General features: G+C 35.8%; 2 protein-coding genes across 2 annotated transcripts; one reads left to right on the plus strand and one right to left on the minus strand.

The window, feature by feature from the left end:
* Positions 1-16,650: 16,650 nt before the first annotated feature.
* LOC136822917 (110 kDa antigen-like) lies at positions 16,651-20,554 on the minus strand. Its single transcript, XM_067079223.1, has 2 exons — positions 20,413-20,554; positions 16,651-17,168 (listed from the first exon to the last, which is right to left on the minus strand). Exons 1-2 carry the CDS (start codon positions 20,552-20,554, stop codon positions 16,651-16,653), a joined length of 660 nt encoding a protein of 219 aa, XP_066935324.1.
* Positions 20,555-22,039: 1,485 nt separating this feature from the next.
* LOC136822918 (uncharacterized) lies at positions 22,040-23,323 on the plus strand. Its single transcript, XM_067079224.1, has one exon. The coding sequence runs from the start codon at positions 22,040-22,042 to the stop codon at positions 23,321-23,323; it is 1,284 nt and encodes a 427-aa protein (XP_066935325.1).
* The last annotated feature ends 177 nt before the right edge of the window (positions 23,324-23,500 follow it).

Raw genomic sequence — 23,500 nt, forward strand, 5'->3', positions numbered from 1 at the left:
GGGGTAAGGTCTAAGGATTATCAAAAACATCATATTTTAGGCTGAAACTATTAATGTGGATCTAAAACATATCCCCCGGAAAAAAAAGATATACGATCGCTAGCGAAAATCAAAACGCTGCAGAGAAAGGGTCCAAACACGTATGGGTATTATTATATAGACGACAAATAAGGATTTTATACAGCGCACATTCAGCGAGAATAAAAGTAACCATGGCAATCACCTAGGATCTTGGATTTTAGCCGAACCAATCAAAGCACAACTAACAAACTTAGAAAAGATTCAGCAAAGGAGTTTTATCTCAGAACATAACATGCAGATCTTTATATAATTAGAAATCGATTCAAGTAACGTTAGAGAATTGAAAATGTTTTAATGACTGAGCAGTTACTATTACTTACTTATGGGAGACAGAGAACGGATTTCTCTTGAAAAGAGTTTTTCCAAACTAGAAATATGTAATTATATATTCTGCTTAAGCTTAACATGGGGATATGTGCTCTCCCTCTTCGATTCTTTGAATAGTAATGTGATATGTGCGATAAAATTCTCATAGTCCATCGCCACAGGTTAATTCTAGGAGAAAGCTAAGCTGTGCTTCTCACGGTAAAGGTTTGTAGGATTTTCACGTAATGCATGATAACGGGCCTAGATTACCGTGAAAATTACATGCCGAAGTCATATTGACCTGTGACGACCAATCGCGATTATATTTAGCGCGCAATCAATGCAAAGAAAAGTAATCATGACGACAATCAAACATCTTGGATTAGCCCCCCCCCCCCTCAATATGAAAATACTGCCTACGGCACTGTCGAAATAGAATGAGAATTCCGGTTATTTTAACGTTTTTCAAGATTTAAAGTTCTGGCGAGAAAGTCGATTTTGGGCTATCTCTTTAATTTAATCGAATATTTCAATTTGGGAGGGGTTGGCAGACTTCCAGGCTATATTCAGAGCCTTATTGGACTATTTTTGAACTTTTGGATCCTCAGATCCTAAGGTCCTAAGTCTTAAGTCTAGCGTTAAAGAGAGTTGAAACTCTACCCTTCAAACCTACTTTAGAGCACTTACAAATCGATTGTGGTTTCAAAACTTCCCGGTGGATTTCCCTTTTTTCTCAAATATTACGACCATGATTGTAATCTCTAATCGTTTGAAAATTGTTCATCTTTATTTCAGATGAGGAATTTGAAATTTGTTCGAAGCGGTCATTTCTAGTGCAGTCATTTATACTAGCAGTAGACTAGAGTCTACTTTTGACTGAACTTTGCTTTTTGATAATTTTTGAGTCCAGTGAAGTAAACTAGGAGCATTTGATGAGGTTGCCATTTTGAAAAAAAATGTTAAAAATCCAAACAACAATAAAACTACTTCGAGTTGACAGATATAATCATAAATGAGAAACAAACATCAATAACAGATTTGCAATCCCTTATTCTCAAACAAAAACATCGCTTTATACTATTTTTACCTTCCAAAAACAACTAAAATCTGGCCGACTGTTTTACAGTCCGCCTAAGCAAAAGCATATTACCATATACTACCGGGCCACTTAATCGTGCCATCCAGTCTATAAAAAAAGCTTTAAGTGGACCCCGGGCTATACTAGCAGTAGACTTCAACCAGTTTTGATTTCCAGGGGACTTCCCCTTTTACTCATATTGCACATGCACTAGACTAGTAAACCACGTCGTTGTATTTCGCTGCAGATTAAACTTTACAATAATAGGATCTATTTTTCTATATGTTCACTGAAATGTCTTTCCAAACCACTCTCCCGCGGCAATTTCTATTTTTTATAAGAACTCTTTATTATAAGCACTATTCCCGCGTTCCTGTGTCCAAAGAAAGACAGACGCTTGCTAGTCTACACATGCACAGGTGATTTTTGAGCGCGCGGTCAGTTTTTGAGTGCGCAGGCAATTTTTTGACCTTTTTCAACGCGTGGGCGACTTTTGACATTTTTGAGTGCGCGGGCAATTTTTTGACCTTTTTCAACGCACGGGCGATTTTTGACATTTTTACGATGGCCCCTAAGGCTCACAAGACACTGCGCACTTCCGAGTTTTTTTGTGACGACACTGCGCACTTCCAAAAATTTTCTAGAGACGCAAAAGTCCCCCTCGAAAGATAGCCGTTCTGGTCAGCAAAATAGATACCGAGTATTAAATGAGTTGATAATAATAGCGAAGAGGCTCGGAAATCCCGAGTTATTTTTCTCGAGTTAAAATAACCGAGTTACGAAAAAACCGAGTTATGACGTCATTTTTTGGAAATTTTGACGTCATTTTGTACCTTCTATATGACGTCATTCTCAATTTTGTTGCTCGTTTTTTTTCCGTGACTTTAAAATCTTGAGTTGTCTCTGATGGTATCTTTAACTCATTTAAATTTTCGAATCATTTCTCGTTTTTTTAACCCGGTTTCGTTTCTTTTAAATTTTCTAGTTATTTTCCTACCTGTAGATTCTCGGATTCTCGAGTTATTTTGGCGTTCACAGCAGAAGACTCAAAACACACCCACACACTTTCTAGCTTTCATGCACTATATAGGGTGGTCCAATGGCGGAAAATGCTAGCGGCGTGGAGGCAAAAAAAACAAAGTTGATATTTCTTCACTTTTTGCTTCCCCGAATTTTGCCACTGGGGGGGAGATTCTGCTGACCAGCACTTAACTCAGAAATTTTAACCTGTAACTCTTGATATGAACAACTCGGAAATGTTAACTCATTTTGCGTAACTCGACATTCATTTTAAAGACCGAAAAAAATTTCATCGCGCGGGCCGCTTGGAAATTTCCCGCCCTGATAGAGGAATGAGAAAATGAGTGGAAACAAATAATTGTCTAACTATGGAGTTAGATCGCCGCCAAAATTCGACCCTTCAAGTCGTCCCGTCGTACTAGAAGTCGTCCCGTCGCACTAGAAGTCCGCAGGTCGCATTAGAAGTTCGCAAGGCGGAATCTTTTGAAAGTCGAAACATTCCAAATTTTAAGTCGAGTCGTTGCCTCAGAAGTTGACTCGTCGCAAATTTCGGCAGTCGACTCATCTCAAAGAGTTGGACTCTAGACTATTCCGAAAAAAAACTTTATTGTTTCGTATATCAAAAATCAAAATATTGTGGAGATAATGTTATGTTCGTGTGGTGTGCAATGTGAATTTATATTTATATATTTATCTCCATAATATACCTGATGGATGACATGAACACTTATGAAAACAGTTAAACGTACATGATTGGAACATGTACCAAGTTCCGACGAGTTAACTTCTGATAGGAACCACTAGAAACTTGATATGGTTCGACTTAAAAGAATTACGACCTGCGAACTTCTAGTGCGACGGGACGACTTGAAACTTGGGATGATTCGACTACCGAAAATTGCGACGGGACGACTTATAGTACGACGGGACGACTTCTAGTACGACGGGACGACTTGAAGGGTCGAATTTTGGCGGCGATCTAACTTCATATCTAACAACTGTATCGTCTAAGTCTAACAACTGAGATGTCGAACAAGTGGGCGTCAAGTTGTTCGACATGTCAGTTGTTCGACAATGTCGACCAAGTGAGCTGTCGAACTACTATACTGTCGAACAACTGACATGTCGAACAACTTGACGCCCACTTGTTCGACATCTCAGTTGTTCGACAATGTCGACCAAGTGAGCTGTCGAACTACTATACTGTCGAACAACTGGGATGTCGAACAACTTGACGCTTACTTGTTCGACATCTCAGTTGTTCGACTTTTATGTCGATATATTGTCGAACAACTGAGATGTCGAACAAGTAAGCGTCGACTAACTGGGAAGTCTAACAACAGATCTTCCCAGTTAGTCGACAATACAGTTGTTCGACAATTTTGCTAAAATGTCGAACAACTGAGCTGTCGCACAAGTGTACTGTCGAACAACTGACCTAGGACCATAGTGACCCCTTGTTTTTTCTAGAGAAAACTGCTACAGGGGGGGCAAAGTGCTTCTCAAGGAGGGGGAACTACAGGATTTTTTTTTCTTCGGGGGGAGGATGGATTTAAAAAAGAATGATAAGAAAACATGAGCCAAAGTTAATACTTACCCCAAAGCGTTCGTCGTCTGCTCCCCTGTACTTGTGCTTATCTAGGTTGTTAGATTTTTCATCAGACTTGGAGACGTTTAAACAATCGAAGAATCTGTTCATGTGGGAAATAAATACCCTCAAAGATTTTGTGGTATGGAGATTCTGCTCATCCAACATGTTGACTACAGTAGCACTGAGAACCTAAAAAAATGTACATAATCTGTGTGATTTTTAATGGCTAATACATAAATGCATTTACACTCTTTTTATACAAACAGTTTTATAAGAACAATGAGCCAATGGCCAAATAATTAGACATTCTACCGGGTGCACCAAAAAAAAGTATATAGGTTTGTCGAGATATTGTGAGCTTCAGGATTTATATTTTTTGTTCATTCTTTTTTTATTGTATAGAGGATGGTCTAACTTGAATTTTGAGCTAATATACATTAAATTTGAAAAAGTAGTTCGAAAGTTATTTCCAAAAAACTGACTTTTTTTCCATGTCGAAATTTCAAAAAATCATTAAAAACAGCAATCACGCTATAAATAAGACAAAATGACAAAAACACAATTCCATTGTCTTTTTTATTCTTTTTTCTCCTATCTTATATTTTGCCAACGGTTTGTCCATCTTATTTACACGTCATGAATATTTCCAACACCAGCAAACTCAATGCAGACCCAAGTTCTTTGAGCAACTAGTTGAGGAATGGTGATTCATTTTTTCAAAAATTTTCGCACGTAGCACACCACACCTCTCTTGCAGATTTTCAAAAAAGATTTTCAGCTTTACCAAAAATATTTTTCCACATGGGAATAGCTTGTTTACCATATTCTTAAATTCCATAACGAGTTTTGATGAACACAGTTGCATTTTTTGGTATTTTTATGTGTAAAGAAGGTAAAGTGCCAAGAGAAAAGTTTGCTCGCTGTTTTTGGTGATTTTTTAAAATTTCGACATTAAAAAAAAGTCTGTTTTTTTTAAATAATTTTCGAATTACTTCTTCAAACTTAATGTATGATAGCTCAAAATTCAAGTTAGAGCATCCTCTATGCGATAAAAAAAGAATTAACAAAAAATTTAAATCCTGAAGCTCGCAATATCATGATAAAGTTGTATACTTTTTTTTGGTGCACCCGGTAGTCTTTAGGCTTGTTCTTGAACTGTTTTTAATTCTTGTCAGAAATGTCAAAATAAAATCAGACTAAAGCTAAAATTTACTAAAACACTTCTAGAATAGGAAATAAATAATTTGAGGCTTACAGTGCAAAAAAAATTAAAGAAATTGGAGCCTCTGAAAATCAAATTTCATGTTTTTTTATACAAAATAATATGCATAAAACTCAATGGTAAAAGTAACATTAAAATAACATCATTCAAATCAATTTTTATCAAATAATTTTTAAGAGATGAAAAGCTAAAAAATCAATCTTGATTCACTTACTTGCACTGCTAAGTAAACTCTCATGCGTGATCTCGGATTCAAATTGATATGCACCTCAGTCAAATGGTGACCCATTGTCAGACCAATGACATCTCTCTCCATCCCTAAATACCATTCATAAAGATTGATTATTTGACCCCATGATAAACTTTGACCATCACACTAAAAACACAAAAAACAAAAAGTTAAGTTATTGAAATGAGTTTTAAAATATCACAACAACATAGAAGTCTCCTCTTTGATTGTGGTAATTAGTTAATATTGAATTACATACCATTAGATTTCTAGAAGTAGACTTTAAACTTGACTTCTCCAAGTTGTTTCTGGTGGTTTTCATCAGATGGAGAGGATCACATATGAAATACAATTTTCGAGCTGCAATGAAAAGTAAACCATTAAAAAACCAAGAAAATATGAAGTATCACTCTATTCTTTATTACATTTTTAATGACTATGTTATGGCTGGCATATACCTAGATAATTTTACATTTTACAGATTTTTGGCCTTTAGTTGATATTTGTGGACAAGATAGACACAATGATATTGTGGGATACAGAGCAAAAATAATATAATTCAAAAAATACTTGGGCAACATTCATTCCATGTCCAATAGATAACACTTTCTGGACTAAAGTTTTCTTTCGTTTCCCAATTATGGAGTTTGAAAAACTTTCGCTTTGTTGAGGCACCATCGGTAACTATGGCCAACACCTTCAAATCAATGGACTCCAACAAACTGATACCCTCCCAAATAACATGGTACAGCTGACTGCTTGTCATTCCAGAGCTGGAAGCAAAGTGTCCAAAGACATAAAATAAGTTTGAAGAAATTCCTCTGGCCATGAGTGCTGTGGCATAGCTAGCAAGTTTCCTGTCGGTACTGTGAAGGGGGCGTTGGTTTTCAGACTGTATTTAACTGTATTTCACTGTATTTAAGCTCAAATTCGGACAAAAGATGATTTATAGACCCTTCTTCACACAAACCAACAATTTTCCCAGTAGAGGTGCTGAAACAAAGCCCACTCTTGATCTTCATTTCATCAACAACCAAGGAAACAAAACTTTGATGAGGTTTTTTAAGGGCGTCAAATTGTCTGGCAATATTTGCAATGGTGTCAGGATTGAAACCACACCCAGGATCAGTATAATTAATGTATTTTAGTAACGTGTTATTTGATGGCAGATTCAAAAATTGCTGTAATTGTCCTTTGTATGTCCCTGGACTTTTAAGGTAGATCCCAATACACCATCTTATAATCAAAGGGTGCCACCTCATACCTCATCTGTCTTTTAATGCAGCATACTTTTTCTGTTGCTCCCATAATAAGTGTTGTGGACTGTCCTCACCAAATGGGTTTTCTTTGTCCTCAACTGTCTGTTTTAAAATATCATAGTGCTCTCCATCTAAGGTGACACCATCTTCCATAACACATCTTTTTATCCTATCATCCATCCTCCTTATCTTTGACTTTAATGCCTTTCTTTCAGTTTCATACTTTTGCAGTTTTTCTCTTAACTGCTGTGCATTGAGGTACCGGTCATTGGTGTATTCACTAACCTCTCCTGTGCTGTTTCGTTTTCGCGACTGCATTGCATGTAAAGCTGCTCTATAACTATTACATATGTCACATCTCTCCCGTTCATTTGCTATTAAAACTGTGCAATTTGAATGCCTTATGGTAGTTAAGTCTGTCAAAGAATCTCCGCTATAAGATTCAATTCGACCAGTCACATTTCCATCATTGGATTCAAAATTCCATATCACAAATTTTTGATTCAATCAGGGTAGGAAAATCATAATTCCCACAACAAAGTGGTTTAGAAAATAGTTCAAATACCAACTTAAGTTGTACCAAATTGTCAATCGTTGAAGGCAGCAAAACATCATCTATCAAAAAAGGAGGTGATACATAACGATTTAGTGCATGAAATTTCCAGGTTTTCTCATTAACATCAATAATGAGGGTTTTAATACAAATAGCCTTTCCTAGACGATCAATATTGGCAATATGCATCTCATTTTCAATCTCAAGTGTAGTATATCCTTTTAGATGTTTTATCTCCTCTTTGAGATTGAACAGTTTTGGTCTCTTGATTCCTGGTCCTCGTTTTGAAGCTAAAGTGCATACATAACATTCTTCACTGTGTGGTCTGAACTCAAAAAAACTGTCACCATGTGATGAAAGTTCATCGGGTGGAATGTCTAAATTTTTATTTTTTAAGTGGTATAACTTCATGTGACAACGTTTGCATAACACTTTTGAAAAAATTGATTCATTTTCCTCGGTGACATTCAATTTAAAAACCAGTTCAATAATGACAGAATACTCAATAACTGATTTGGGGTTTTTGTAATATTTTTGATGACTTTTCAAATCACACATTCTGCAGATTAGTTTTAGGTTTTTAATATGACCTTCCATGACTCAATAACATTAACTCAATAAACAAAATCAACAGAATTATCAGTTTTGTGAAATCAAATTAGTTGGCAGAAAGGAAAGTCCAAAGTCCAGTCAAAATTCAGCAGGGGTATCGGTATCGTAAAATCAAATCGGTTGGCAGAAAGAAAAGTCCAAATTCCAGTCAAAAATCAGTAGAATTATCGGTATCGTAAAATCAAATCAGTTGGCAGAAAGGAAAGTCCAAAGTCCAGTCAAAATTCAGCAGGAGTATCTGTATCGTAAAATCAAATCGATTGGCAGAAAGGAAAGTCCAAAAAGTCCAGTCAAAATTCAGTAGGGTTATCAGTTTATGTTATGTCTTTATTTATTTCAATATTTATATTCTAGAAAGAACTGTGAAAATTGAAGAATTAATGCTCATTATGAAGAAAAACAAAAACATTTACCTGGTCTGGTTTTGTTGATATTGACATTAATTCCACCATGTTAAAAGAACAAAAATTTCTTTCCATACCACACAAAATCAGTGGAAATTTCACATTTAAACATAAAAGAAACACCTTTCTTATTTCCAAATAAGTTTTCAATTTTTCGGAAGATCTAAATCGAGGCATTTGAGAAAAATAACGACAGAAAAACAAGAAATTCATCATATAAAACCCCATAGTGTAGGCCATAACCTAAAAGTGTACTGGAGTGTAAGGTACCAGAAGAAAGAGCAATCCTTGCACTACAGTCACACAGTTTCATCTTCCCCTATGAATTTCATCCAACTCCATAATCAACATTTGAAAAATAGAGGTTAACAGTTTGAAAATTTAACACAATTTTCAGTAATCTTTCATCCATCATAACTTCTGACTGTAGCCTCCATTTTCCACCATTTTTGCTCTTCTTGAAAGCCGTGTTTATCTTCTTACGAATTTTAAAAACTTTGATTGGTTGGAAATGATGTAATCCATAGAAAATAAAAGTTTTCAAGGTCAAGTTAAACGAGTAAAAATATCGGAGTTTCGACGGATCTGCTCGCCCACACATGTCGGAAAAATATCAGTGTTTGGCGGAAACGCGCTTCGCTTCAAGGAATTAAAAGTTTCTATTTATTCGCAAATAAATAGACATAAACGTCCAACTCTTTTTATATGTCCATGGTTTGAAAAGTTCTGAAATTCTGGAAAGAACATCTTCAAAAAGAAGAGTGCATCTAGCAATGCGTAGGACCTCTGAATATATAGAACTGTAAAAAATGATTGATGGTAAATTACTATCTTTATGTGGCATTCTCACAATGAAAAAGGGAAAGGCATCTCTCTTGTCAAACAATTTGTAGCAAAAGATGTTATTTTCAATGCATATATCAAGATCCCAAAACGTTGCATGTGTTCCATGATGTTCAACTTTCAACAGCTCTTCCGGATAGATATCATTATAACATGAGAAAAAATCATCTCTATCATTAAAAGCCCAAAGGTCATCAATAAATCTACCAACTGAATGAAAATTGTATGCTCTAGGAGAACTAGTAGATATCAAATTATGTACATATTTAGATTCGTAATAATAAAGAAAAAGGTTAGCCCAAAATGGAGCTGTATCTATTCCCATCGGGATACCGATGTTTTGTCTGAGTATATGATTACCAACTTAGAAATAGCAATTCTTGATTGAAAATTCGACACACTCTGATAAAGAAATGTCGAAGGAGAAACTGAAGGAACCTTTCGAGAACTTGTTGCTAGGTATGTGCTTCATAGCTTTTTTAGTTTTCAGATCAGATTTTTTTGTTTCTTCAAGTAACATACAATCAGAATGTCTTTCTGGTCTGGTGTTGCTAAAAACTTTCTTATTCGGGTATAATATGGAAATATTTTTTAGGGCATATGTTTCTGCATCCCAAAATGACCCAATCATCCCAGAGAAGGAACAAGAGGATAAAGAAATCATGGTCGAGTACCGCAAAAAATTGACAATAAACGGAGTTGAAATACCTGATCCCTTCGACTTGAAAAAAGGATGGGTGGATGAGGAAAAGGGACTTACAAAATGGCCTTTTCTGGTCTACACTAACATTGCTGATTTCTTTAAGATGAAAGGTCCAAAGTTTATATCTGACGTTGAGCGAAAATACAAGCTTGGGAAAGCTTACCGCTATTTTGAGTGTCAATTTGTACGTGAAATATTCTACAACCCCATTAGTCCTAAATCGAAATACTGTATTTTGAGCGGTCCAGTTATACCATCACACAGGACATCTAGCAAAACTTATGCAGTCTGGGTTTGTGTGACTAAGGATTTCTAGGATAGCTCTGGTGGTGAGATTCACGTAGCTTATTGTACTTGCACAGCTGGGTTGTCAGGAACGTGTAATCATGTGGCTGGAATTTTATTTCGAATTGATAATGCTATCATCACTGGCATGAACAGACCCTCCCAAACCAGTCTACCCAGGGCTTACAACATACCTAAAGGATTAAAGCTTGATATTGACCCTGAGATGGCATCCGACATGATATTTTATACGGCTCGATACACAAGCACAACAAAAAGAGACTTTGCTAAAGAAAAATCGGAATATCTCGAATTTTCCACAACTTTATATGATGAACATTTCAGTGAGCTTAGTGATAAAGATTCTCTTCGAAAAAAGCTCTATGACAGAATAAAAGGAGCAGCTCCTTGTAGTCGTTTTTCAGAACTTATGGAGGCCAAACCACTGAACAGGCCAGATGAAGTTCTTGTCGATTTGCCAAAAACTTTGAAAGAAACATTGCATGAATAGTCATATGATGAAAGTATTTCTCTTGAGCAAAACGTGGAGCTATTTACAAACTCTTTAAATATATCTGAAAGTGATATTGAAAACATTAAAAATGCTACATCTGATCAAAATATCAACACGCTTTGGGGACATCATAGAGAGGGAAGAATTACTGCATCGTGTTTTCAAAAGGTTTATACGAGAGTTAACACATTAAAGAGGAACCCAGATGCTGACCCATCCGCGTTGATAAAAACTTTTACTGGGAAAGATATGAAGGATATTTCACATCTAGATCCAGTGAGGCATGGAAAAACACTTGAGCCCCATGCACTTCGTAGTTACACTTCCATAATGAAAAAAAAACTTGAAAACACAAAAACGTAACAGTAAAACTTTAGGCCTAGCAATACTGAAAGCCCACTGAAAGACTTCCATTTATTGGTGCTAGCCCAGATTTTGAGATCACTTGCAGCTGTTGTGATGAAAAAGGTGTAGGAGAAATCAAATGTCCCTTCAGTGTAGCTGATCTAATCCCATCATCTAAAAACCTCGACTATCTTGATGATAAAAACAATGGTAATCTGAAAACCAACCATACATACTATTATCCAATTCAAGGCCAAATGGCTATTACCAATGCTTCATTTTGTGATTTTTTTGTATACATAAAGCATGGCTATCATCTTGAAAGAATTAATTCTGACCCTGAATTCTGCAAAAAGGTCTTAGACAATTTAGCATACTTTTGGTACAAATATTTATGTCCTTTACTTATTACAAAAGAGCCATTGCCTAAAGATATCCTTCCTTTCCCTTTGAGTTTAAAATGCTATTCAATAAATTACGGTATAAACGATATATTTGACATTGAAAATAAATTTGTATTGGAAAAGTGTCAATTTTTGTGACAACTTACTGTCCGAAATGTCATCATGCTCAAGGTGTGAAAATATTTAGGTATCAAATTTTTTTTTATTTTGAAGCTAAATAAAAGTTAGGAATTTACAGAATTTTTAACAGCAAAAGCTCTATTATTTCAGGAGCTATTACCAATAGTTTGACTTCCAAACAGAAAGAGCACCCCCAGGCCAAATAGGTCAAAAACATGTCAAACTTTCCACCATACCAAGTTTCAAAAGTTGTTTTAGGCTCATTTAATCAGGCCAAAGAAGATTTATTCGGTCGAACAGGTGAGACTCAATGCAGTGCTAATTGCCTGCACGCTATATTTTGGTCAAATTTTCAGTCAGAGTTTCTATTTGGAAAAGTACAGTCCTAGACAAATTTTTGATTGAAGGAGACAGGCTATATAAACTACTAGCAGCTATTTATCTGTTGACAAAATGTATTATAACGGAAATTAATTTTTTGAATAATGAAAATGGTGAAGCCAAATTGATTGATGGTTACCCATTACTGCAAATTCCTCTGAGTACTTCTCAAAATTCTGAATTTAATGCCTTAATGATAATTAATGGCTTTACTATTGTTATAATGAAGAGGTGTCAAGGCTTTTATGTTTTTGACTCGCATAGCCGTAATGAATGGTTGTTTGTTCTGAATTCCATGGGCCTATTGTGCACATTCCACAATTGTTGGTATAAAAGGTGTAGGTTAATAGTGTGAATTATAAGTATAGACGGGCGTATTAACCTTCCAATGGCTGTGTTTGCAAAATGCGTCGGTGGGCCGATCTGCGTTGGCATAAGTTTAGATGGCTACATCGAGGGATTATGTAATACTAATTTATTAGATAGTGTAAAAGAGGACGTATATGATCAATATATTTTTTATATATATTTTTTGTTATTTATCGTTCTTATAGTAAACGTTCTTATAGTTATCGACGGTTCAAAAAGGGTGTGAAAATTGATGGTCGGTGTAGAGTATTGGTGTTCTTTCTTAATGAGGGTGTAATATAAATAAATAAATAACTGGCGTAGGTAAATTTTAAATGGGCGTATTTGTAGGCGTGGGTGGGCGGACCTACGTTGGCGTAGGTCTAGATGGCTCTATCTAGGGATTTGGTTTATACTACTAATACATTTTTAGACGTAAGAATGCATATATTCTCTTTGATATAACTTATTAATATATTTACATAAATCCGTTAAAATGTCAAAATGTGTTCAAATTGTTTAAAAATGTTTAAAAATGCTAGAAACTACAGGTTGGTGAAAAGTTGGTGAAAAAGTTTCGGAATAGTAGTTTACTTTTGGGTTTCAGTGAATTTAGGTATTCCTTTATGTTTTTATGTTTTTTGTTAATAACAAATGGTTTATTCGGGAGTATTTCTCAAAGTGAGGGGTCCTCCTCTATAATTGACCAATGTTTATTTAATGAGTTTTGTAGCGGTTTGTGTCGTTCATAATATTCTTTAGTGAAGGGCAGCATATGTGTGTTTTCATTTGTACGGATGAAATTATTATTCTTATTATTATGGATGAAATTATTATGTTTCTTATAGAGGCAGTGTTTTTGAGTTAGTTTATTTATATTTTCATATATGATCTCTTTAGGGTTACCCCTGGAGAGGAGGACCTTTTTAGTGATAATAATTCTTTTTGTAATACCTTGTTATCTGTAGTGATAAGCCTGCATGGGTGATATGAGGAGTAATGCATTTTGGCGTCTGTGGGTTTGGTGTAAAGTTTACTTTTGAATTTATTATTTTTATTTCTACTTTTATCCCGGTATATGGTGGTATCCAAGAAATTCGCCTCTAGCTTAGAGAATTCCCATCTGAACTTTATTGTCGGGTGTAATGTGTTGAGGTGTTTGAGGAAATATTCCAAATCTTTTAATGTACCCTTCCATAATAGGGGGGGGGGTTTCACTTTTACGGTATGACAGTATTGGGCCTTTTCTACCGGTATCGGTAAATTGCCTGTTTTTTTGTTGGTATTTCGATATTTTTATCAATAAAAAACGGTATTTCGGTATAAAACTATTTACCTTTTAGTTTCTTCATGAGTTTCATGCAGAAAAAATTTCAAAAAAGATAAGTCTATTCCGCTATTTTAACTGGTAAATTTTTCTTGCTCGCTTCGCTCGCACAATCTTCCATGTCCTGTTGACTATTTTTCTGCGGGCGCATTTTTTTAATGACAACCTTTGTGATGCAATAAATACTGCATCCAACGAATGAGTCTAGATAAAATTTTCTCCGTCAGCATTAAATGATATGGTCGTCTCTCACAGATGTTTGGCGAGGTAATGATAACAAGCCAAAATCTCGCTTGAACAGAATTTCCGACATGAAAACAAAATCAGGGCCTAACTTACTAAATAGAAAAACGCTGCATGGTCACATGCACAATTTATTCTTTACGGGGTTTCCCCTTAGGTGGTATGACGCAATTTGATTTTTCTTCGCGTTCTTTTTGTATAGTGGGCATTCGAATAAATGTAGATTTATTTTCTTTTTTCAGGAGTGCTCGAACGTACAACACAAGCTGAAACGTGCTTTGGATAGAATGACCTGATATATAAAGATATTTGAATTTTGATTATTTATAAACCGCTACCCTTATTCGAGAAGTACAAATTGTAAAACTTGTTAAACAAGTTCGGGACATTAACTCGGATTAGGAAGCACCCTCTTCGAAATTTTCCAACTCACACTAATTTGAAAGCAACAAATTGCAACAATAGAAATCCAAAAATAATCTCCTAAATTGAAATAAAATGTTTCTTTTTTCTCAAAGGCGTTGACCAGAGCTACTTTTTCTTACACTCATTTGAAAGCAACAATATGAAGAAAATATAAAAATATTTCAATTTGAAACAAGATGGTCACTTTGACTAATTTCTGGATACTTCTTTGACCAAAAAAAACCTTTATCGGGGAAAAAAATGTTGAGGTTTAATTAGCCGACCAAAATTTATTTTGAATTCGTCATTTTTTTCAATTTAGTAAAATTACAAAATTTCAAAGCATTTATTTCTCAAATTACAAAAAGACATGCATAATGTGTAAATTGCACCATTACATAAGCATATTCGAGGCTCAAAAAATCAATTTTGCTAAGCATAAGGGACTATTCTTATCTGAGTCTAAAATACTTAAAATTTCCCTTGCACGCAAGTGGGAATGACAGAAAATTGAGCCTGCCAGAGCAAAAAAAGAAAAAAATACCAAACCAGTCAAACTCTCTGCTCAATGAAGTACCTTAAATGGATAAATTTCGGCGTGGATTTAATTTGGCAATTGACCAAAATTTGGCAAGGATTTAATTTACATTGGAAATTTTCACTACATTTTGGGGCAAAGCGACGAAAAATTTGAGGGGGTGACGAAATTTTTCCTCAAAACTTGTACTTTTTTTATCCCCTACCAAAACATTTACCCAAAATTTTATACCGCAATCAAAATTTGAATCTGATATTTTTTTAATTATTTATCTTCGATTTTTCCAACCCAGCCAGAGCCAGATTGGTTGGCAACCTTCGTATATTAATACACAAAAATATTCTCTGCGCTTTCAAAAGTCCTTTATTTAGATATAAAAATCTGATTTTGGGTCTACTCTCGGGTACCTAATAGCCGTCCCCCCCTCGCTAATTAATTTGTCGAACATTTTCCACCCAGGACATTCTTATTCCAACCCCCCCGCTTATTAATTTTTGGGAAACTGTTTTTGAAATTTCCCTTTTTTGTCCCAAATCTGCTGATTTAGCCTCCTTTTCAAAAATTTTCCACCCAGGACATTTTTATTCCAACCCCCCCGCCCGCTTATTAAGTTTTGAGATTTTTTCCAACCCCCCCGGCTATTAGGTACCCGAGAGTAACTGTACATTTCAACTTGAGAGTGTAAGGATGTAAAATATTCAACCCCCTAACAATTCATTTTGGAATCTGAAGAATACCCACCCCGATGTTAATTGAGCAAGGAAGGAAAGTGAATAGCCTTAAATAATTTGTATCGTTTTCGGAATGACGGACGGAATCATCGCAACCAAAATTTGAATCTGATATTTTGAGACCTTTATTTACCGAAATTAGCACTTTAACCCTATTAGCCCCAAGCTTTTTTAACTTTGGTATCCCCAGGGGGGTAGAATCTACCTCGATTTCAATAATGCCATTATAATGCCAATGCTATTGTTTCACGTGCCGTGACAGGAGGCAAATCACTTGCGATTTATAGGATAAGCTATAAAAGAGGTACGGAAGTAAATATGTCAGACGTATGTATACTTGTGAAATTAAAAAACGCGAATCTGGGTTACTTTGGGACTTCGAAAGCAATTACGTCTTTAATATTGTCAGACATTCATCAACGTTGATGCTGATTGATCCAGTTTAGATAAAAAAGCTACTTACCAGTAAACGCCATATTTTACTATTCGAATTCAAACCAAGATAAGCAACGTATTTCAATTTATCATTGTTTATAAACTTTTCTCTGAAAAAAGAAATAGGAATATTACAAACAGTAACTTATCAAATCAACAAATCTTTGCGACTAGAGAGGATAGAAAAGTGACAAAATCGACCTATATGAACAAAGTAAACAAGTTTTAGATGTGTTGTCCGAAAACCGCCAATCCATTAAGTTTAATACCAACGATGCTAATTATAAAAAATAATGTTGATCTATGCAAGAAAAGTATAACAATTTTCAGTGACCCTGGAAAACCCCCTGAAGAAGGGAGAATTTGAGTTGAGAGAAAAATTTTAGTAACGAAAGAAAAACTTTTTTAAAAAAATTAAGAACATTTTAAGAATTACATAAAAAATCCTTTTTTTAAAAACATTTACAAAAAACCAAGAAATACATGAAAAAAAAATTACAAAAATCTATTAAGTACTTCTATTTGAAGTCGTAGCAGTTCGAACAGGGGCTCCCTATGGCTCTGACCCCTTCCACGTCCACGTCCCCAGTGGTTTGCTCCAAGAGGAGCGTATTGAGCAACAGCAACAGGAGCAATCTGCTGCGGAATGTGTGGCATGAAGTTCAGAGGAGCGTTATTGTTCTCCGGAATGAAGTTCAGAGGAGCGTTGTTGTTCTGTGGAGCGTTGTTGTTCTACGGAGCGTTGTTGTTCTGCGGAGCATTGTTGTTCTGTGGAGCATTGTTGTTCTACGGAGCTTTGTTGTTCTGCGGAGCGTTGTTGTTCTGCAGAGCGTTGTTGTTCTACGGAGCGTTGTTGTTCTGCGGAGCGTTGTTGTTCTGCGGAGCGTTGTTGTTCTGCGGAGCGTTGTTGTTCTGCGGAGCGTTGTTGTTCTGTGGAGCGTTGTTGTTCTGCGGAATGAAGTTCAGAGGAGCAATGTTGTTCTGTGGAGCGTTGTTGTTCTGCGGAATGAAGTTCAGAGGAGCAATGTTGTTCTGTGGAGCGTTGTTGTTCTGCGGAATGAAGTTCAGAGGAGCAATGTTGTTCTGTGGAGCGTTGTTGTTCTGCGGAGCGTTGTTGTTCTGCAGAGCGTTGTTGTTCTGTGGAGCGTTGTTGTTCTGCAGAGCGTTGTTGTTCTGTGGAGCGTTGTTGTTCTGTGGAGCGTTGTTGTTTTGTGCTAGCTCTACTGGCTGGTCTAAATCGTCCTGGCCTGCCTGATCTGAATCTGAATCTTCCTGGCCTGGCTGATCTATATCTATGAATAGGTCAGCTGTGACCCCTTCCTCGTTAATGCCCTGATACAAAGAAAAATTAAACTAACATGTGTATTTCTTGTCAAAATGCTTCAACACAACTATAAAACTTCAAATTTTAATCTACTTTTGCGAACTTTGTTGAATGAAAATGATTTACCAAACAAAAATTGCCTAAAAACTGAGAAATGTTCCATGAATCCGATAAAACCAGTTTCACTTTAAATGGGTTATAATCTATCTTTTCCTCCATAACGAAGTAAGACTTTTTCTCAGACCCCAAAATTAAGAAAGAAGAAAACATCCCGGGGATGTCAACCAAGTGGGGCTAAAAATCCTTTTAAAATTGGATCACTTAAAGTTTTGACAAATGCTTGAGAACTATTCTAACTGTAGGAAACAACTCAGATGCTATCTAATACTTACATAAGCTATTGTAGAGGCATTTGAGGCAGGAGGATCAGGAGAATCAGGAGGTCGAGGTTGATCTTGGTTAATGTGGTTGTCATTCATCAAATCTTCGACGAGGTTTGGGTTTTATGCAACAAATCTTCTGGCCATTATTGCTATTAATATTATATTCTGCTGGAAAAAAAAGATAACATAAATGAAAAGAAGAAGCCTGATGATGGAATAAAACCCAAAATTTCGCTTTAGTTTTGCTTTAGAATTTCTAATCTCTTGTTTTTTATCAATATGACATGGCTAACAGATATGATAAATGAAAAAGTGATCAAGCAATAGTCTTCCTTATTTTGAATTATGTGCCAAAATCGATATCACATAAAGTACAAGCTGCTTTCATAGGAATGCTCAACCGCGGACCTCTGTCATTTAATTGATGGTCCTTAAGTATGAGCTTCACTTAAATGGATTGTGTTGTATTCAGAAAAACGAAGAATTTGCTAAAAGTGTTTGGCTTTTCAAAACGTTTTTCCTTGGTGCTGGCCTTTTTCAGGTAAAATCTAAAATATCTACAAATTAGAATTTATGCCTTTTTTCTCCAATCAGCCTCATTCAAGTAGATAGAAATAATGATTTTGTTGATTGGCTTTAAATAATAATTGAGAAGCCTTTGATAACTAACTCAATATCTATCAAACAGGTGAACTGAATAAAGAATTATTGGCATAATTTGTTAACGTTGGATAAGCTTTAAAAGGGCTCAGCTGAGAAGGAACAAAAATTTCTGATTCAATACATTTATATATTTTTAGGACTAATTCGTTTTCAATTGCTACAACACAATCCAAAATCCTCACAATTTTCATAATTAGCAAACCTTGAAAACCTTAGTCACACTTTTCACTTTTTCCGCCTTTCAAAAAAGATCTTTTGGCAGAAAACCCACGTTCTGAGCACTTGCATAAACGTTTGGGCGGAAGAACCATTCCGTTATCACATTGACTTCTTATTGAATGTCGTTTAAGGTCTATGAACATTCTTTGCCCACCCTCTCTAACACAAACTAGTTGACGGTTTTCCATGTTAGAGGCGCCATGTAATGACTCGCCTTCCTATTCAGAGAGTAGGCCCAAAGTTTTGTGTTTTTTTACAAACCTTGATACATCAAAAGAGTAAAAATGCATTTTAGGTTTGATATTTTTGTGTGGAAACAATGGGGGATATTTCTTACAGAAGTATTCACACATTTGAACAACTTTTGACACTTCTTCTGGTATCAAAAAACGCTTTGCAAACAAAAGATTCCTAGGCTTTGAAAAAGTGTCGAATATTTCTTCAAATTTTGCCTTTTCTTGAGGATAATCAACTAAAATTTTGCAAAGGTGTGAATATTTTTCAAGAATTATTTGGCAATGATTTCCCACAAAAATGCTACCATGATATGATTGGCGATCCACTTTCATATCATCCAAGGCTTTAATCAGATTTTTTTGGAAAGGCCCCATAACTTTGCTTTCTTCTTCATTTTAAGCATTAAGGTCATTCAAAATGTCTTGTTCCTTATTTGCAAGAAAATTGAGATCAATATCAAATGTTTCTCTCTTTCTTAGGATGAATTTAACAATGGCCTCAGTTTTGGTCATATTTTGACAAATTAAGCAAGAATATTCAGAGATTTCTTCAGAATCACCAACACCCTGGCACATATAATGAGACCACTTTTCACATTTTTCACATTGTATCATCTTCCTGTGTCAAAATCATGAATAGTTATAAGGCATAGTGAGGAATAACAATCATCTTTCTGCTTGGAAGGTTTTCTTTTTTTTTATGAATCTTTAACATGCTTATTCAGCTTTTGGCGAGACGGATCTTCCTCAACCAAATTGATTCTATCTTCGATATTTTTCAAATCAATAATACTCGAAAACAGTGCGATCATTTGTTCTTGATGTGTAAAAAGATCATTAGAGAGTTTTTTAATTTTAAGTCTAAGCTGAGCTTTGTCATTTTTCTTGACTTTTAAATGAGCACGGTCTTTTTCATCTATTTCAATGCAACAATTTTCAAGATCATTAAATAATTCAAGTACAATACCTAAATGAATGTGTAAAATAGCAGGTACAATATCAGTCACCTTTTTAACTCAAGTGAGTTACGGCATGTCCAAAGAAAAAGTGAACCAGTTCCACTCACTTTCAAAATGTCAAACATAGCTGGAAAGAAGCGCCTTTTGATGTAGATCAACGTGATAGGTGTTAGAAAAATTTAACTTGAGGCTATAAGAAGTTATAGCTTAAAAACCTGTATTATGACGTCATAAACTTTACATAACATTACGTCATAAAACTAAAAATTTGAATATCTCATAAACTATTAATGATATCAATATGAAATTTTGGAGGCTGATTTTTCTGAACGTCTTAATTCTATTGTTTTTGCTTTCAAGTTAATGTTTTCTTTTTCATATGCCTGAGCTTTACTTTCAAAATGAGCTCTAAGAGCTTTCTAGTTGAGTGCTCTCTGAGTGCTGATCTGTTTCGTAAAAATTGGCTCTCTATCTTCTCGTTGAAAATTTTTTCTGACATAAGATCGTCTCTTTTTTGTCCAGAACCTAACTTAGAATTTTGAATTGAGGTTGTTTTCCTCTTAATTGACTTCTCGTCAGCACTTGTCAAGACATAGTTTCCGTGCATTAGAGAAGAGAGAATGTATTTCAACCTCATATAAAGATATTTACCTTCTTCTCGTTTCTCTCCCAATTTTTGATAGAGATGATATACTATACCAACTGTTATTTTTGAGACATCCACGAACGGAAATGCATCAAAGCCATCGACTAGCCAAAAGTCTTCATATCCAAGAGAATCCAAGTACAACATTTTGATTATATCATAAATAAAGTCACAATCAGGACAAAAGAGTACTGTCAGTCCCTGACATTTTCAGAAAGAAAGTTGAGAATACTAGCGTGTCTCCTGTCAACTGCTCTGCAAGCGGGTTTTCCATAATGAATAGCCAATCAGAAAATGGTGATTTCCGAACAGCCAATCAGGAAGACCGATAAGTTTGTTTGAGCCAATCATTGTTGTCTCTGGCGGGGGAAACCCCTTAGATAATTGAAATAAAAATTAGAGAAATAAAACCGGGGGTTAATTACTTAATTTAATCTTCATTTCGCTGAAAGAATACAGCTTTAAATACAAAAAAATGGGCTAAAAGTATGTTCAACAACACATTGCTTTGTTTTTTTGTAGATCAAAGAAAATTGCGCTTATTATACTTCTAAAAATATAATTTCTCTTCAAAATAAGCCCCCTAAACAGCTATAATCCATGCCACAGATAGCTGGGAAGAACAAGCAAATAAAGCCCACTTATTTTATGATAAGTAAACAAGATACTAGGCTACAGTTAAAATTTGAGCGGGAACAGAGCAGTAGTTTTTAGCGAATCGTCGTTAGAAGTTGTAATATGGCCGACAGCATCTTGTCTATTTATAAATATAAGGCTAGGTTTGGGTACAACTTCTACTTTATTTGTATCAAGGAAGGTTTGAATATTCATTTTATTTTTATTTCATACATACTGTTTACATTCTTTAATCACTGACAGTGAGCATTTGAAAACGATGCCGCCATTATGAATTCTAAAATTGCCGTTTGCTCGACGCGTTTTTTGACGACTTCACATTACCAAATTTTGCTTGTGCCTAACATCTGTGCTCTCTGTATCTATATATTAATAGCCGTAGTCTGTATGTGTGTTTTTTGTGTGTCACTTTCGTTTTCGCAAGCAATGTTTTTGTTCTTTTAAAAGATGACTTTTGCTTCTTGCTCCACAAATGTGTTAAATCAGATTCGCGCCGTTTTAATAATCAGGGGGTAAGATTTCTTGGAAAATGAAATCTTTTCCGTATTCACCCGCACAAGTTGAACACCCGTCCCCTCTAAAATGATTTTGATTGGTTCTTAGAAAAAATTAAAAACATGATAGGGGGTCATATTGGACTTTATTCTAATGGGGCATGCTGGCTGTATCCACCAAGATGCGGAACAACACAACACCCGTCACAACTGTGCTAATTTCTTATTTTCATAATTTACATACCTTCACTTTCATTTGATTTTTGCCGGAGCTGGCTGGATTAACTAAAAGTTAACTAATAACCTTCGGCTCGATAATGGTTTTGGAGAAAAGAATCACTGGCATACCAGGTCAAAATTAAGTGTTTCTTCGAGCTATGTTCAAAGTATGAGTATGTTATTTTTTGTTTTTATATCCTAGGTAGCTCAAGTTAGTAGGCCAGATAATATGTGTATTATAAATTTTACTCAGTCATGTGCAGAGTAAAAATCTTTCCCAAAAATGAGCCAAGAAAATCGAAATGTCTTGATTGAAGATGATGAAGGGGGGCCTGCTGAGAGGGGTAGAAGAACTGCTGCTGAAAATGCGCGTAGGAGAAGGGCAATAGAAACTCCTCAGGAAGCTCAACAGCGAAGAGCAAGGAATGCTCAAAGAATGAGAACTGTACGTGCTAATGAAAATGAACAGCAGACTCAGCAGCGCAGACAACTTGCTTTAGAACGGGTTAGGAATATGCGTGCAAATGAAAATGAGCAGCAGACGCAGGAGCGCAGACAAGTTGAATTAGAGCGTGCTAGAGACAGGCGTGCAAATGAAAATGAAGCACAACAGCATAGGCGAAGGAATATTAATGCTCAAAATGAAAGGAATAGGCGCGCAAATGAAAATATTGAGCAAGGGCGTCAAAGGACGCAAGCAAATGTAGAGCGAAACAGAAATATTGGCGAAAACGAAAACGAGGTACAGATTGCACATAGGCGTAGAGGGGATAATGCCCGGCACCGCAGACCAAGGGGCTTGAAATTAGCTCACATTGGTAACCCCCTTCCTGATGAACACTATTTAGGAGCTTTTAACCATGTTTGTGAGTTTTGTGGGGCCTTGAAATTTGAAAAAGAAGATGAATTCAAGTGTTGCTCTAAAGGCAGAGTTTCCCTGCCTCAATTAGAACCTTTTCCACCTCAACTTCAACATCTTTTCACTGATGAATCAAATGAGGCCAAGGAGTTTCGAAAAAAAATTCGTATTTACAATAACTCTTTTGCTTTTGGGTCTTTTTCTGCCAACTTGAGACCTCCTCCAGGTATTGGTCCTCCAACATTTAGAATTTGTGGACAAATTTGTCATCGCTACGGTACTCTTTTTCCTAACGAAGAACAACCACAATATGCTCAATTGTATATCATTGAAGCTGCACAAGCTTTTGATTTGAGAATGCAGAATCCATCTGCAGTTGATTGTAATTGGGCCACTGTGGCTTTAATCCAGGATGTTCTTGAAACAGTAAATCCTTATGCTGCTTCTTTTAAGCACATGAAACAGGTTGAACAAGAGGAACAAAATCGTGTTATTGCTGAAAACCGTCCAGTTTCTAGGATAACCATGGTAATGAGAGAGGGGCACGATCAAAGGCGTGGCAATGCGCCTTTGCATGAAGAGGTGGCTGCCATCTTCACAGGAGAAGATGGTGCTCCACCAGCTGGTAGGAATATTGTTGTCTATCCACGAAACCATCATTTGCAAAGTATACCATCAACATCTAGCGTAGTTGATCCATATATCTAACCATTACTTTTTCCAAGAGGTGATCTGGGCTGGGATATGAATATGCCTCACGTAGCTGAGAGGGCAACAAGGACCAGGAATCATGTGACAAAACTTGAGCATTATGTTTATCGGTTAGCTATCCGAAGGGGGTTCTCTGCACTCCATTTGCCAGGCTATTTCAGCAATTTTTGGTGG

Source organism: Clytia hemisphaerica, unplaced genomic scaffold, assembly GCF_902728285.1.
Source record: "Clytia hemisphaerica strain Z4C2 unplaced genomic scaffold, Clytia hemisphaerica genome assembly, whole genome shotgun sequence".
Taxonomy (NCBI): Eukaryota; Metazoa; Cnidaria; class Hydrozoa; order Leptothecata; family Clytiidae; genus Clytia; species Clytia hemisphaerica.